General features: G+C 57.8%; 6 protein-coding genes across 6 annotated transcripts; 2 read left to right on the top strand and 4 right to left on the bottom strand.

The window, feature by feature from the left end:
• Positions 1-239: 239 nt before the first annotated feature.
• On the top strand, positions 240-968 carry PHYSODRAFT_344498 (hypothetical protein; the record flags this gene model as incomplete). Its single annotated transcript, XM_009520676.1, has 1 exon — positions 240-968. The coding sequence occupies one exon, from the start codon at positions 240-242 to the stop codon at positions 849-851; it is 612 nt and encodes a 203-aa protein (XP_009518971.1). The 3' UTR covers positions 852-968.
• A 118-nt stretch (positions 969-1,086) lies between these two features.
• Positions 1,087-2,437, bottom strand: PHYSODRAFT_284780 (hypothetical protein; the record flags this gene model as incomplete). Its single annotated transcript, XM_009520675.1, has 1 exon — positions 1,087-2,437. A coding segment is annotated over one exon (1,351 nt), but the record flags the coding sequence as incomplete, so codon positions are not given.
• Positions 2,438-5,455: 3,018 nt separating this feature from the next.
• Positions 5,456-6,805, top strand: PHYSODRAFT_284779 (hypothetical protein; the record flags this gene model as incomplete). Its single annotated transcript, XM_009520674.1, has 1 exon — positions 5,456-6,805. The coding sequence occupies one exon, from the start codon at positions 5,456-5,458 to the stop codon at positions 6,803-6,805; it is 1,350 nt and encodes a 449-aa protein (XP_009518969.1).
• Positions 6,806-6,923: 118 nt separating this feature from the next.
• Positions 6,924-7,652, bottom strand: PHYSODRAFT_344495 (hypothetical protein; the record flags this gene model as incomplete). The annotated part of the gene is made up of 1 exon (XM_009520673.1): positions 6,924-7,652. One exon carries the CDS (start codon positions 7,650-7,652, stop codon positions 7,041-7,043), a length of 612 nt encoding a protein of 203 aa, XP_009518968.1. The 3' UTR covers positions 6,924-7,040.
• Positions 7,653-7,939: 287 nt separating this feature from the next.
• PHYSODRAFT_353859 (hypothetical protein) lies at positions 7,940-8,642 on the bottom strand. Its single transcript, XM_009520672.1, has one exon. The coding sequence runs from the start codon at positions 8,611-8,613 to the stop codon at positions 8,011-8,013; it is 603 nt and encodes a 200-aa protein (XP_009518967.1). The 5' UTR covers positions 8,614-8,642; the 3' UTR covers positions 7,940-8,010.
• A 220-nt stretch (positions 8,643-8,862) lies between these two features.
• Positions 8,863-13,191, bottom strand: PHYSODRAFT_478522 (hypothetical protein; the record flags this gene model as incomplete). The annotated part of the gene is made up of 7 exons (XM_009520671.1): positions 8,863-9,557; positions 11,387-11,597; positions 11,726-11,831; positions 12,182-12,297; positions 12,385-12,630; positions 12,708-12,788; positions 12,862-13,191. Coding segments are annotated over 7 exons (1,785 nt in total), but the record flags the coding sequence as incomplete, so codon positions are not given.
• Between the last annotated feature and the right edge of the window lie 662 nt (positions 13,192-13,853).

Here is a 13,853-nt window from a genome sequence, read left to right as displayed (position 1 = left end):
CGCTAGTCGGGCCTGATCCGGAGTAAACCTCCATTGCCTCGGTATTACGCGGTCTACTTCGACACGTAGAAGTACATCTCAACGTCCACACTGATTTACACTTGGTGTACTGTATCCGAGATGTCAACAGTGAGAGGGGGCTGGATACGAACCGACTGTTGGGCCCTCACTCATTCAGCAATTCGCCCAGCCTCGATCAAGCGTCCCAAAACGCATACCTCGGTACTTCCTTCCACGCCATGGCCCAGCCTCAACTCAAGCTCACCTACTTCGACGGCAAGGGCCGCGCCGAGCTCACGCGGTTGATCTTCAACTACGGCGGTGTGGCGTTCATAGATGACCGCGTAGCCCGCGCCGACTTCCCAGCGCTCAAGCCGACCCTACCGTTCGGCCAGGTGCCGGTGCTCGAAGTGGATGGGGTGACTTACGCCCAAAGCATGGCGATTGCTCGTTACGCCGCCAAGCTCTCGGGGTTGTACCCGAGCGATCCGGTGAAAGCTCTGAAGGCGGACATGTTCTCTTGCTCGTTGGGCGAACTGGCGGACGCGTTCATCGACATCGTCTTCAAGACGCAGGACGCGGACGAAAAGACCAAGAAGCAGAAGCTGTTCCTCGACGAGACCGTACCCAAGTTCTTCACTGCGTTGGGGAAACTTGTGGAGGGCAAATTCATCCTCGGAGACCACATCTCGTACGCCGACGTCCAGTTGATGGACCTGGTGGACAACGGGATCAAGTGGGGGATCCCCTCGTTTACCTTGGAGGCGTTCCCGAAGCTGGCCGCCGTGGTCGCGAACGTCGCAGCTGAGCCCAAAATCGCCGCGTATCTGGCCCAGCAAGCGCAAAAGTAGCTGGCCTTGGTTTGGTTTGGCTTGTGGCGCGGATATTGATGCGTAAAACACGCTATGATCAGAGTCTCGTTCGACTGAGGCGATAATAACGTCAACGTCGATAATAACATGAAAAGCAAACAGCCCGAGTTGATCATAGAACTCCGGTTTAATTAAGCTACCCGCACTTGCAGCAGGGTGCGCAGTGTCAACTACTCATCGATCGACTAGGGAAGTACGCGCGCCGCCGCACTGCTTAGTAGCTGCTCGCGTTGAAGTGGTCGGCCGTCATGACCTTGGCCCACGCCGAAGAGAACACGTGCTTGAAGACGGCCTCCTCGGACGCGAACAGCTGCACCGCCTCCTTCAGCTCGGGCGCCGCCAGCAGAGCCAGATCCGTGTCCATCATGTACACGTCCTTGCCCTCCGCCTTGTACTCCTTCGCCGACACCTCTGTCCACGTCTCGTTCAGGAGCACCTGGAAGTACTCGTTCGACAGCGTGAGTGAGTCGTTGCTGTACGAGCCGCTGTAGCCCAGCACCTTCTGCTGCGCCACGCTGCGCGGACGGCCCGCCAGAGCCACGGCCTCGTACGGGGACACGCCCAGGATCTTGATGTTGTCGCGCACGGCGATCAGCGTCGTGTTGTAGTACTCGCGCGGGGCCAGGATCTCCGTGCCGTTGCCGTTGTCGGCGTCCGTGCGGCCACCCAGGAAGTCGATGGTCACGTTGCCGGCGTCCTCGAGGGCCACCTGGCCCGCCAGCACGATCAGGTCGGCCGTCGACAGCGTCGGGTACGACTCCTTCACGGGCTCCAGCGCCGAGATGATCTTGTCCACACCGGCGTTCACCGGCCAGTCCTTCTCCGGCGAGAAGCGGATCCTGGCGCCGTTGCAGCCGCCAGCGTAGTCGGTGATGCGGAACGTCGACGCGCACTGCCACGCCGCGTGCACGAACAGCGCGCCGTTGTACGGCGTGCCGTCGCTGCTCGAGTCGCTCGTCAAGCCGTCCACCGACTTGGTCAGCAGCGAGCGGATGTCCGAGCGCACGGCGTCGAAGTCCGCCAGCGAGGCGGGCGTCGGCGGCAGCGGGTTCTGGAACGGCTGCGCGGGCGGCACGTCCTTGCCGCGGCAGCGAGCCACGGGGCCCAGGTCGCGCGACATGAGCTTGTACCAGGCGTGCGAGAACTCCTCGTCCAGCGCGGTCTGGTTGGCCGCGAACTCGAGCGAGATGTTGTGGTAGCTCTCGTCGTGCAGCAGCGCGATGTCGGCCGTGAGCATGCGCACGGGCGGCGTTGTGTCGGGCACGGGGCGCCACTGCACGTGGCCGCCCGGGCCGTCGAACTTCTCCCACTCCAAGTTGGTGAGGCCCTTGAAGTAGCCGTTGCCCCACTTGGTGGGCGTGAACGTCCACGAGCCCTCGAAGCCGCCCGTGAAGGTGTTGTTGCCCTTTCCCTTCATGGCGCCCTCGCCGCAAGTTCCCGGCCAGGGGTTCAGCGGGTCCTGCGTCGGATCGGGGCCCGGGCCTGTCGGGCAAGCACCGTGCGTCTTGCCGAAGGCGTGGCCGCCGCCGATCAGCGCCACCGTCTCGCGGTCGTTCATGCCCATGCGCTCGAAGGTGTCCCGCACGTCGTGCACCGACAGCGCCGGGTCCGGCACGCCCATGGGGCCCTCCGGGTTCACGTAAATGAGGCCCATCGTGGTGGTGCCCAGCGGCTCCTTGCACTGGCCGTCCACGGCGCACGGCGCCACGCTCTCCTGCTCGGGCGTCGGGCCCAGCTGCAGGCTGCTCGTGCCGTCGGCGTCGTCGCGGCGGCCGCCGCAGAAGCCCAGCACGGGGCCGCCCATGCTCTCGATGGCCACGTTGCCCGACAGCACGATGAGGTCACCCCACGACAGCGCGTCGCCGTACTTGAGCTTGATGGGCTCCAGCAGGTCGAGCGCCTTGTCCAGGTTGGTGTTGTCGGCCCAGCTGCGCTCCGGGTTGAAGCGGATGCGGCCGCCGTCGCAGCCTCCGCGGCCGTCGGCGCGGCGGTACGAGCCGTTGCAGTGCCACGCCAGGCGGATGAAGAGGCCGCCGTAGTGGCCGAAGTCGGCGGGCCAGAAGTCCTGCGAGTCCGTCATCAGGTGCAGCAGGTCCTGCTTCACGAGCTCGTAGTCGATCACATCGCAGCTCTGCGCGTCGTACAGCTCGCTGGAGATCTGGCGGTCCTGCTGGTGCATGGCGGCGACCGAGTCGTAGCCGAACGGGCAGCTGCCGGCGTTGGCGCCGCTGGACAGGCCGGCGAGCGCGGCGACGAAGGCGGCGAGGCGGACGTTCATCGTTGCGGGGCTACCGGGAGGGAATTGCGGCCGACGAGGTGGAACGAATAATGAATAGCTGTGAGTTTGGTGCTGATGTGTCGGGTTGACATGTTGGCGATGAGAGGTTGCCCTTTGGTTGGAAGTGTTGGCAACAATTTGTTGCAGGGCTCACTTGGTAGGACAGACAAAAGTGCAGGTTTCTGTTCAAGGAAAACCAGGTGGTCGGACAACGGCCTTTAGGCTTAGAAAACTTTTAGGATGGGAAACCTTGAAACGAAGGGTTAAAATAATAATCTCGGCAGGAAATCAAATCTACCGGAACGCTAATGTTTGGCGTGGATCAACAAGCGTGATAGACCACCTTACGAACATGGAACAAATTATCTTTCTGTCGGTAGCATGACACTTCCCCTGGATAGGACGGGTACGCCAATCGCCTGGGGATGCTTGCCTGCATTATCCCCGCTCTCTCTCTCTGTGTTCGGTTGATCGTCTGGCTAGGCGGTACGGTAGCCAAAGACCATCACAGTTACTACACCACGAGTTGGACAGCTCAGCTTCAAAGGAGTCTAAGATGACCTCCTATACATCGCAGGTCCCAATGTGCTCTCCGAAAAAAGCTACATGCAATACCCCCGTAATCGGCAACTTAACAAACAACTGAGCAGGGATCGGCAATCCAAATGCTTCATTCAGTATGATTGGACGCATGGCTGCAGAACGGAGCGCTCAGTTTCAGGTTGAACTCAGTAAGAGGAGCAGGTTCGAAGGCATAATGGTGGATCGAAGCGTCCAATTCCGGAGGTGCAACTCGTTCTTTAAAACAGAGTGACGTGTTGTATTACCCATAGTTTTTTTGACTCGATCCACTCGCGTCGAACTCTGCACCATTGATGCTGTCCAGTGTATCTGATACTTCAAATTACTTTGGGTGCCTCGCTTCGACACTTGATTCAGCAATTGCGCACTGGAAAGGATCCCTGCCAACTATCCGCTGCAACGTGTAAGATGCACACACTTGCGTGAAAGGGGCCAAACGCGCCGTGACTGGCACGACAGGGTAGATACACAGTAGCGAAGAGAAACATCGAGTGCCATAGAATTGCTGCTCGCGGCATATAATACAGCTCGGACAGCTCTGATGCGGCAAAGTGACACGCCGAAAGTGGAATTTACAGATGACCCTGGCTACTTTGTCCATAATCGACGACCGCGTATTTTGACTTCGCCACGAGGTTGTGGGAATCGCGAGTTTGTAATCAGCGACAAATCTCTTCAGAAAGCGTCGCCCATAGACTATAGACCATAATCAGTCAACTCCGTTTTGGTACATATTTGGGATAGTTTTACGGCGCATGGTTTCCCCGTACCCATCCGATAGTTCAAGCGAGTGTTCCACGGGACTCAACAAATTAATCGTGAATGAGCCGTATGCACATGTCCTACGCCGCCATACGAACAGCCAACAGGTAAAACGTCTCAACACCAGAAGTCTACACCTTGCCTGTCGAAGACCCCAAGTTGGGGGCCCCACCCAAAGCGAGCTTCCACTCCCCCATTATTCGTTCCACCTCGTCGGCCGCAATTCCCTCCCGGTAGCCCCGCAACGATGAACGTCCGCCTCGCCGCCTTCGTCGCCGCGCTCGCCGGCCTGTCCAGCGGCGCCAACGCCGGCAGCTGCCCGTTCGGCTACGACTCGGTCGCCGCCATGCACCAGCAGGACCGCCAGATCTCCAGCGAGCTGTACGACGCGCAGAGCTGCGATGTGATCGACTACGAGCTCGTGAAGCAGGACCTGCTGCACCTGATGACGGACTCGCAGGACTTCTGGCCCGCCGACTTCGGCCACTACGGCGGCCTCTTCATCCGCCTGGCGTGGCACTGCAACGGCTCGTACCGCCGCGCCGACGGCCGCGGAGGCTGCGACGGCGGCCGCATCCGCTTCAACCCGGAGCGCAGCTGGGCCGACAACACCAACCTGGACAAGGCGCTCGACCTGCTGGAGCCCATCAAGCTCAAGTACGGCGACGCGCTGTCGTGGGGTGACCTCATCGTGCTGTCGGGCAACGTGGCCATCGAGAGCATGGGCGGCCCCGTGCTGGGCTTCTGCGGCGGCCGCCGCGACGACGCCGACGGCACGAGCAGCCTGCAGCTGGGCCCGACGCCCGAGCAGGAGAGCGTGGCGCCGTGCGCCGTGGACGGCCAGTGCAAGGAGCCGCTGGGCACCACCACGATGGGCCTCATTTACGTGAACCCGGAGGGCCCCATGGGCGTGCCGGACCCGGCGCTGTCGGTGCACGACGTGCGGGACACCTTCGAGCGCATGGGCATGAACGACCGCGAGACGGTGGCGCTGATCGGCGGCGGCCACGCCTTCGGCAAGACGCACGGTGCTTGCCCGACAGGCCCGGGCCCCGATCCGACGCAGGACCCGCTGAACCCCTGGCCGGGAACTTGCGGCGAGGGCGCCATGAAGGGAAAGGGCAACAACACCTTCACGGGCGGCTTCGAGGGCTCGTGGACGTTCACGCCCACCAAGTGGGGCAACGGCTACTTCAAGGGCCTCACCAACTTGGAGTGGGAGAAGTTCGACGGCCCGGGCGGCCACGTGCAGTGGCGCCCCGTGCCCGACACAACGCCGCCCGTGCGCATGCTCACGGCCGACATCGCGCTGCTGCACGACGAGAGCTACCACAACATCTCGCTCGAGTTCGCGGCCAACCAGACCGCGCTGGACGAGGAGTTCTCGCACGCCTGGTACAAGCTCATGTCGCGCGACCTGGGCCCCGTGGCTCGCTGCCGCGGCAAGGACGTGCCGCCCGCGCAGCCGTTCCAGAACCCGCTGCCGCCGACGCCCGCCTCGCTGGCGGACTTCGACGCCGTGCGCTCGGACATCCGCTCGCTGCTGACCAAGTCGGTGGACGGCTTGACGAGCGACTCGAGCAGCGACGGCACGCCGTACAACGGCGCGCTGTTCGTGCACGCGGCGTGGCAGTGCGCGTCGACGTTCCGCATCACCGACTACGCTGGCGGCTGCAACGGCGCCAGGATCCGCTTCTCGCCGGAGAAGGACTGGCCGGTGAACGCCGGTGTGGACAAGATCATCTCGGCGCTGGAGCCCGTGAAGGAGTCGTACCCGACGCTGTCGACGGCCGACCTGATCGTGCTGGCGGGCCAGGTGGCCCTCGAGGACGCCGGCAACGTGACCATCGACTTCCTGGGTGGCCGCACGGACGCCGACAACGGCAACGGCACGGAGATCCTGGCCCCGCGCGAGTACTACAACACGACGCTGATCGCCGTGCGCGACAACATCAAGATCCTGGGCGTGTCCCCGTACGAGGCCGTGGCTCTGGCGGGCCGTCCGCGCAGCGTGGCGCAGCAGAAGGTGCTGGGCTACAGCGGCTCGTACAGCAACGACTCACTCACGCTGTCGAACGAGTACTTCCAGGTGCTCCTGAACGAGACGTGGACAGAGGTGTCGGCGAAGGAGTACAAGGCGGAGGGCAAGGACGTGTACATGATGGACACGGATCTGGCTCTGCTGGCGGCGCCCGAGCTGAAGGAGGCGGTGCAGCTGTTCGCGTCCGAGGAGGCCGTCTTCAAGCACGTGTTCTCTTCGGCGTGGGCCAAGGTCATGACGGCCGACCACTTCAACGCGAGCAGCTACTAAGCAGTGCGGCGGCGCGCGTACTTCCCTAGTCGATCGATGAGTAGTTGACACTGCGCACCCTGCTGCAAGTGCGGGTAGCTTAATTAAACCGGAGTTCTATGATCAACTCGGGCTGTTTGCTTTTCATGTTATTATCGACGTTGACGTTATTATCGCCTCAGTCGAACGAGACTCTGATCATAGCGTGTTTTACGCATCAATATCCGCGCCACAAGCCAAACCAAACCAAGGCCAGCTACTTTTGCGCTTGCTGGGCCAGATACGCGGCGATTTTGGGCTCAGCTGCGACGTTCGCGACCACGGCGGCCAGCTTCGGGAACGCCTCCAAGGTAAACGAGGGGATCCCCCACTTGATCCCGTTGTCCACCAGGTCCATCAACTGGACGTCGGCGTACGAGATGTGGTCTCCGAGGATGAATTTGCCCTCCACAAGTTTCCCCAACGCAGTGAAGAACTTGGGTACGGTCTCGTCGAGGAACAGCTTCTGCTTCTTGGTCTTTTCGTCCGCGTCCTGCGTCTTGAAGACGATGTCGATGAACGCGTCCGCCAGTTCGCCCAACGAGCAAGAGAACATGTCCGCCTTCAGAGCTTTCACCGGATCGCTCGGGTACAACCCCGAGAGCTTGGCGGCGTAACGAGCAATCGCCATGCTTTGGGCGTAAGTCACCCCATCCACTTCGAGCACCGGCACCTGGCCGAACGGTAGGGTCGGCTTGAGCGCTGGGAAGTCGGCGCGGGCTACGCGGTCATCTATGAACGCCACACCGCCGTAGTTGAAGATCAACCGCGTGAGCTCGGCGCGGCCCTTGCCGTCGAAGTAGGTGAGCTTGAGTTGAGGCTGGGCCATGGCGTGGAAGGAAGTACCGAGGTATGCGTTTTGGGACGCTTGATCGAGGCTGGGGGCCCAACAGTCGGTTCGTATCCAGCCCCCTCTCACTGTTGACATCTCGGATACAGTACACCAAGTGTAAATCAGTGTGGACGTTGAGATGTACTTCTACGTGTCGAAGTAGACCGCGTAATACCGAGGCAATGGAGGTTTACTCCGGATCAGGCCCGACTAGCGCAAAAGGTGGCAATTCCATCGACGCCATCGCCAACAAAATGAAAGCGACGAGCGGAAGCAAAAGCCTTGTTGGAAGACTAGAAACTTGTTCGTTTTTTTAGCTTTGTGGCTCTGATTATAAACTACAGAGGCAACCAATCTACTGCTTCGACAGGTAGGCGGCGATCTTGGGCTCCGCCTTGACGTTGTTCACGACGGCAGTGAGCTTGGGGAACGCGTCCGTCTTAAAGTCCGGGAAGATCCACGAGATCTTGTTGTTCACGAAGTCGAAGAACTGCAGGTCCGCGTACGAGATCTTGCCGCCGAGGATGAACTTGTCGGCCACCAGCTTCTCGAGCGTGGCGAAGAACTTGGGCACCGTCTCCTCGATGAAGACCTTCTTCTTCTGGGCCTTCTCGGCCTCATCGGGAGTCTTGAAGGCAATGTCGACGAACGGTCCCTCCAGGTCACCCATCGAGCACGAGAACATGTCGGCCTTCAGGGCCTCCACCGCGTTACTTGGGTACAGGCCAGCAATCTTAGCAGCGTAGCGGGCGATGGCCATGCTCTGGGCGTACACGACGCCATCCACCTCGAGGATCGGCACCTGGCCGAACGGCAGCGTGGGCTTGAGAGCGCCAAAGTCGGCGTGCGAGATGCGGTCGTCCGTGAACGCCACGCCGCCGTAGTTGAAGATGAGGCGCGGCAGCTCGGCGCGGCCCTTGCCGTCGAAGTAGGTGAGCTTGAGGGTAGGCTGAGTCATGCTTGGAAGTTGCGTGCTTGGAGGGAAGCGGAGTAAATTCGCGAATGAGCTTATCTTGGCACGTGCCGGGGATCGACTTGAGGCCCCTCCTGCTCCACCGGCAAATAAGGGGGACAAGATGATGAATCGTGCTGAAGATTGCGTCATAAATGAACTAGCAGTTTTGCACGGACAAAGCCCCGGCTTGTTTTTTTTTAGGAACGCTACTCAACTCGGTGTTTCTCCTCTTTCTCTCTTTTCTCACTGCATCTACTTCTGATGTTTGGCCAGATAGGCCGCCACATTAGCGTTGGTCTCCACCTTGCGCACGAGCGCCGTGAGCTTCGGGTACGCCTTAAGTGAGAACCCGTCAAAGTTAGCAAGGGCGTTCTTCACCATGTCGAACAACTGCAAGTCCGCATACGTCATCTTGTCGCCCAGGAAGAAGGGGCCCTGGTGCACGAAGCTCTCGAGCAGCTTCAGCGTCTTGGGCACGCTCTCCTCCAGCAGCTTCTTGGTCTTCTCAGCCTTGGCCGCCTCGTCCGGCGTGCGGTACGTGATCTCAGTGACGAGCGCCTTGATGTCAACAAGCGACTCGGACGCCATGTCCACGCGCAGGCACTCGAGCGGGTCCTGCGGGTACAGGCCCGTGAGCTTGGCGGCGTAACGGGCGATGGCCATACTCTGGCTGTACGTGGTGCCGTCCACCTCCAGCACGGGCACTTGGCCCAGGGGCAGCGTCGGCTTGATCGCCAGGAAGGAGTCGCGGTCCAGCCGCTCGTCCTCGAATGACACGTTACCGGCCGACAGGATCAGGCGCGAGAGCTCGGCGCGGCCCGCACCGGCGAAGTACGTGAGCTTGAGTTGCGACGGCGGCGTCCATACAGCGGGCTGCGGCGCCAGGTAGTTGTGGTAGAGCGCCACCAGCACGGCGGTCACGGCCACGAGGCCGAATTGGTTCATGACTTCGGCTTGAATTCGCTTTGGCAAAATGAGAGGGATCCGAGAGTGTGCCGGCGTTCCAGACGGTGAGTACCTTATGACGTATAAGATGGTTATGATGGAAGATAGTTCAATATGAACTTCATTTGATATTGGGATGGCAATAAGAGAGAAAACGGTAGGAGAGGCTCATGCGGTTAGAAAGTTGCTGAAGTGGATGAGGCAATCCAATATGGCATATACGGAGCGTGTCGAGATGTACCTCCCGTATTTACACCACCGTCCAAGAGCAATGGAATTGGGCTGTCTGCGCACGAAGAGCCTCGTCCAGGACAAACGCGTTGTGCTGTGAACATGATTGTACTGTACTGCACACGTATTGCTCAGTGTGCTCCGGTTATGCTATCGCCAGGCCCTCATGATGATAAGAATCTCTCCCCACTTCGAAAGGGTGAAGTGGCGTCGATTGCGACCGGATCGCGACCGCCTGCAGCAGCGGTATCACGACCGCTCATTGTATTGGTCCCAGTCTGGGACCCCCAGAATTCTGCGAGCTTATTTTCCTTTCGACTCCCTCAAAGACAAGCGCAATGGCCCCGCAACTGAAGCTCACGTACTTCCATCTCCCTGCTCGTGCGGAGCTGTCACGCCTCGTGCTCACGTACGGCAAGATTCCGTTTGACGATGTCCGCATGAGCTTCCCAGAGTGGGGTGCGGTCAAGGCCAAGGCTCCGCTGGGCAAGATGCCGCTGCTTGAGGTGGACGGCACCACGTACTGCCAGAGCATGGCTATCGCCCGCTATACCGCCAAGCTCAGCGGACTCTACCCAGAGGACCCGCTCGAGTGTCTGCGCGTCGAGATGATCTCCGAGACTCTGTGCGAGCTGTTCGAGGACTACATCGACATCTGCTTCCACGAAAAGGACGAGAGCAAGAAGGCTGAGAAAACCGCCAAGTTTCTGCAGGAGACGCTCCCCGGCAAGTTTGGAAAGTTGACGTCGATGGTCCAGGGGGACTATTTCATGGGCAGCAAGGTGACGTTCGCCGACATCCAGCTCTTCGACCTGTTCGAGAACCCCTTGGGCAAGTTCATCCCCGGCTTCTCCGCCGCGCCGTACTCGAAACTCGAGGCCATCGCGAACCGTGTGAAGGCGAGTCCGGAGATTGCCGCTTACCTTGCCAAGCACTCCTCGTAGATTCGAGCTTTGCTTGAAGGACTGCATACTGTTGGCAGCAGCTCATTCATTTCGTGCGGTAGCTGCACTTACAAATACTATGGGCCGTTAGTCTCCGCATTGTTATGGCTTACAGCAATACAGACTAACTTTTCATAGCTTTGCGAGTAAGGAGTAGGCAATATAAATACGACATGATCTTTAGTACAGCAACAAATAATTTGAAAGTCAAAATCTCCGCAGCTTTACTTCTACATGGATTGTGCCTTTCACTTATTCTGCCGTGATAATTCTGGCATAACTCTAATCCCTTATCGACCTTAATTACGCCCCGAGTTAGCTAATTCCCATGTTAATTCCGGGTCGTCCCTCCGTCGCCGAATTAGGAGCGGCGATGGTGGGGCCGAGTTAAGGCGGAATAAGCTAATCCAGCCTGCGTTAGGCGGCCATGCCATTCTGCTCGTATCTCCGTCGATTGGCTCTCAAATGCTGATCGCGGATGTTAGGGGAAGCGCTTACAATCTTAGGCAGAATTAGCACTAAATAAGCGTTGATCGCCCTTTTATGACTCTAATTCCGCCTGAATTAACAGCTCACCCGTCAAAATACGTGAAATGCACAATAGTACTACACTGTACACATACTACTTCAACATCTACACGGTTACTGCAACGCACAAGTGCTTCCCATCAGCCGCGCGCAGGCGTCCTCAACTACTTGCTGGAGTTCGGACAGGCATCGAGCAGCATCCAGTACACTTCCAGAAAGCTGTACCGCATACGCTTCACATGATTGAGCAGCACTAGCACCATCCCCAACGCTATCGTCGTGGAACCAGTTTCCCTCATCAAGTAAGTTGATGTCGACCGTATTAGTCTCTTCGTACACCTGAACTAGATCCTTGAGCGCGCGCAGTCTGTTTTTGATAAAGCGCAGCTAAAACAAAATCAAGAGTAATTAAACTGTTATCAACAGTATTTTGCTTCAACCTGCATGATCGCATCGAAAGCATTTACCTGCGTGAGCAGCTTGTCGTATGTAGCTTCGGCTGCACAAGCGTTGGCATCACCTTGAAGAAAACCACCTCCATGTTGCGCAGTAAGCTGTTCGCGTAAGAAGTCGCTTTCAGCAGTGAGTTGCCGTAAGCTTTTCTGAGCCTCATCGAACCTTTCCCTCTGTGTACTGATGGTGCATTTTAGTTGCTCGAGCTGCAACGTGGGAAGTTGAGAACAGTTAAAACATAACAAGATGAATGGAGCTCACGCCAACAACGGTTGTCTGTACCTCTTCTTGATCATCATCTTGACGGTGTTCAGCCGGACGACAAATCTTTTTCTCCGCAACTTTCAAGTCCGCTTTCAAATTTTCAATCATCAGTTGCTGCTCACATATCTGGTCTCGAGATTGCTGCAGTTTGTCGTTTTTCCTAGCCACAATGTCTTTATGAACAACATCGAGGTAAGATATACGACTATACTGTCAAATTCGAGCGGATTTTTTTCTGCGTACCTTCCCATTTCTTAGATTCCGAGATCATATCTTCAAGCTGGTTAGCCAGCACCTCGTTCTGGGCTTCTTGTTTTGCACGCTGAATATGCAAGCATCGTTAGACAAATTAAAATTTAAGTGACAATGATAAACAAGACCAGGGATGCTAAGTAGAGATGCATCGTACCAGGGCACGCTCTGCCGAAAGTTTGTCCTCTATGTTGTTCTTCTCTTTCTCCAAAGCGTCGCACCTCGCCTCAATATCCATCAGCATCTGGCTCAGTCCGCTGTCTTTCACTGCTTGCAGCTCCTGTTTAACCTGCTTGCACACCTTCATAAGCTTCGCTTTGGCGTGCTTTTGGTCGCGAAGGCACTCGCTCAGCATTTCGTTCTTGAGTTTCTCCTGCTGGTTCTCCTCATACAGCTCAGCAATCTACACAAGGTCATACATACATCGGCAATCAGTCGAAGAGGTTTGACTGCAGACATCAGGGTACCGCAGCAACGCACCTGCCGTTCATACTCATGGATCCGAGCATCCACATCTCTTCTCTCGTGCGCCATATCACTGATCACGGAATGCGACAGCGGCTGCAATTTACAGTCGAGACAAAGAGTCAAAACCCCACCGCCCCACTAAAAAATCGACACTGTAGCAACCCACCAATGCGGAAGAAGAGCGGTCGGACTGGTTGTCCTCTAGTGAGCGCAAGCTGCGCATCGTTTCGTGCATCAGAAGCGGAAACCGCAGCTGTTGCTGGTCCTGCAGCGCCCGAATCTCCTCCTCCTTCTCCTGCAGCTTGCGCTTCAGCTTGGCGCAGCGTCTCTTTAGCCGCCGCAACTGGTCCTTCACTTGGCTGACCTCATCACCACCGGTCTCACTTTCCTCTGTTGCGTGGCAGTCTCCCTGGCGACAGCTCTGCGTCTCCAGGTCGAAGTTCTGCTTGATGCGGCCGAGCAGACGCTCCTTGGGCGTCAGCGACGACGCGTCCGAGCTACTACTTGCGGGCACGAGGGTGAGTTAAACATATAAACAATGCATTGATAATTAGTTGGGCTTCTTCCGCTTCGCACGTACACTAGAGGTGGAGCTTCGCTTCGTCTAGCACTCGACATTCGGCAGAAACACCGGAGGGACGAGCTGTCTGCTCGGTGGTGGATTGGCGACGAGTGTGGTAATCACACTGTGATTGGTCCGTTAATCGCCATACTGAAATTTAGTATGTATTGCGCTTCGTCGTGGAAGCATATGGAGTAATACATACAATCACGCACCCGAGTTTGTAGCTATATCTCAGTCAATATTTAGAGTTAGGAGCTGCGCTTTAGATATGTTGCTGCTACTACCGTTACCGACCCCGCTCTTGTGTTAACGATCGGCATTTCCATGGCTGTGGTGGGGCTCACATACAAGCAGACAAATATAGCTTAGTGACACAATTATCACGCAGATTGGACCATACAAAAATTCATATATTAAGATTAGTGGTGGGGCCGTAAAAATCCCAACCAGTACGGCATTCGCAAAGATGCCGCCCAAGCCACGCGTCAGCGACGAAGAACGCGGGAGAATCCAAGGACTGCACGAGGCCGGGTGGTCTAACCGTGCTATTGCACGCCGTGTCGGTCGCAGCGACCAAACGGTGGCTCGCATCG

Source organism: Phytophthora sojae, assembly GCF_000149755.1.
Source record: "Phytophthora sojae unplaced genomic scaffold PHYSOscaffold_2, whole genome shotgun sequence".
NCBI classification, from domain to species: domain Eukaryota; phylum Oomycota; class Peronosporomycetes; order Peronosporales; family Peronosporaceae; genus Phytophthora; species Phytophthora sojae.
The sequence above is the reverse complement of the archived record's forward strand: the minus strand, read 5'-3'. Positions and strand labels throughout refer to the sequence as shown.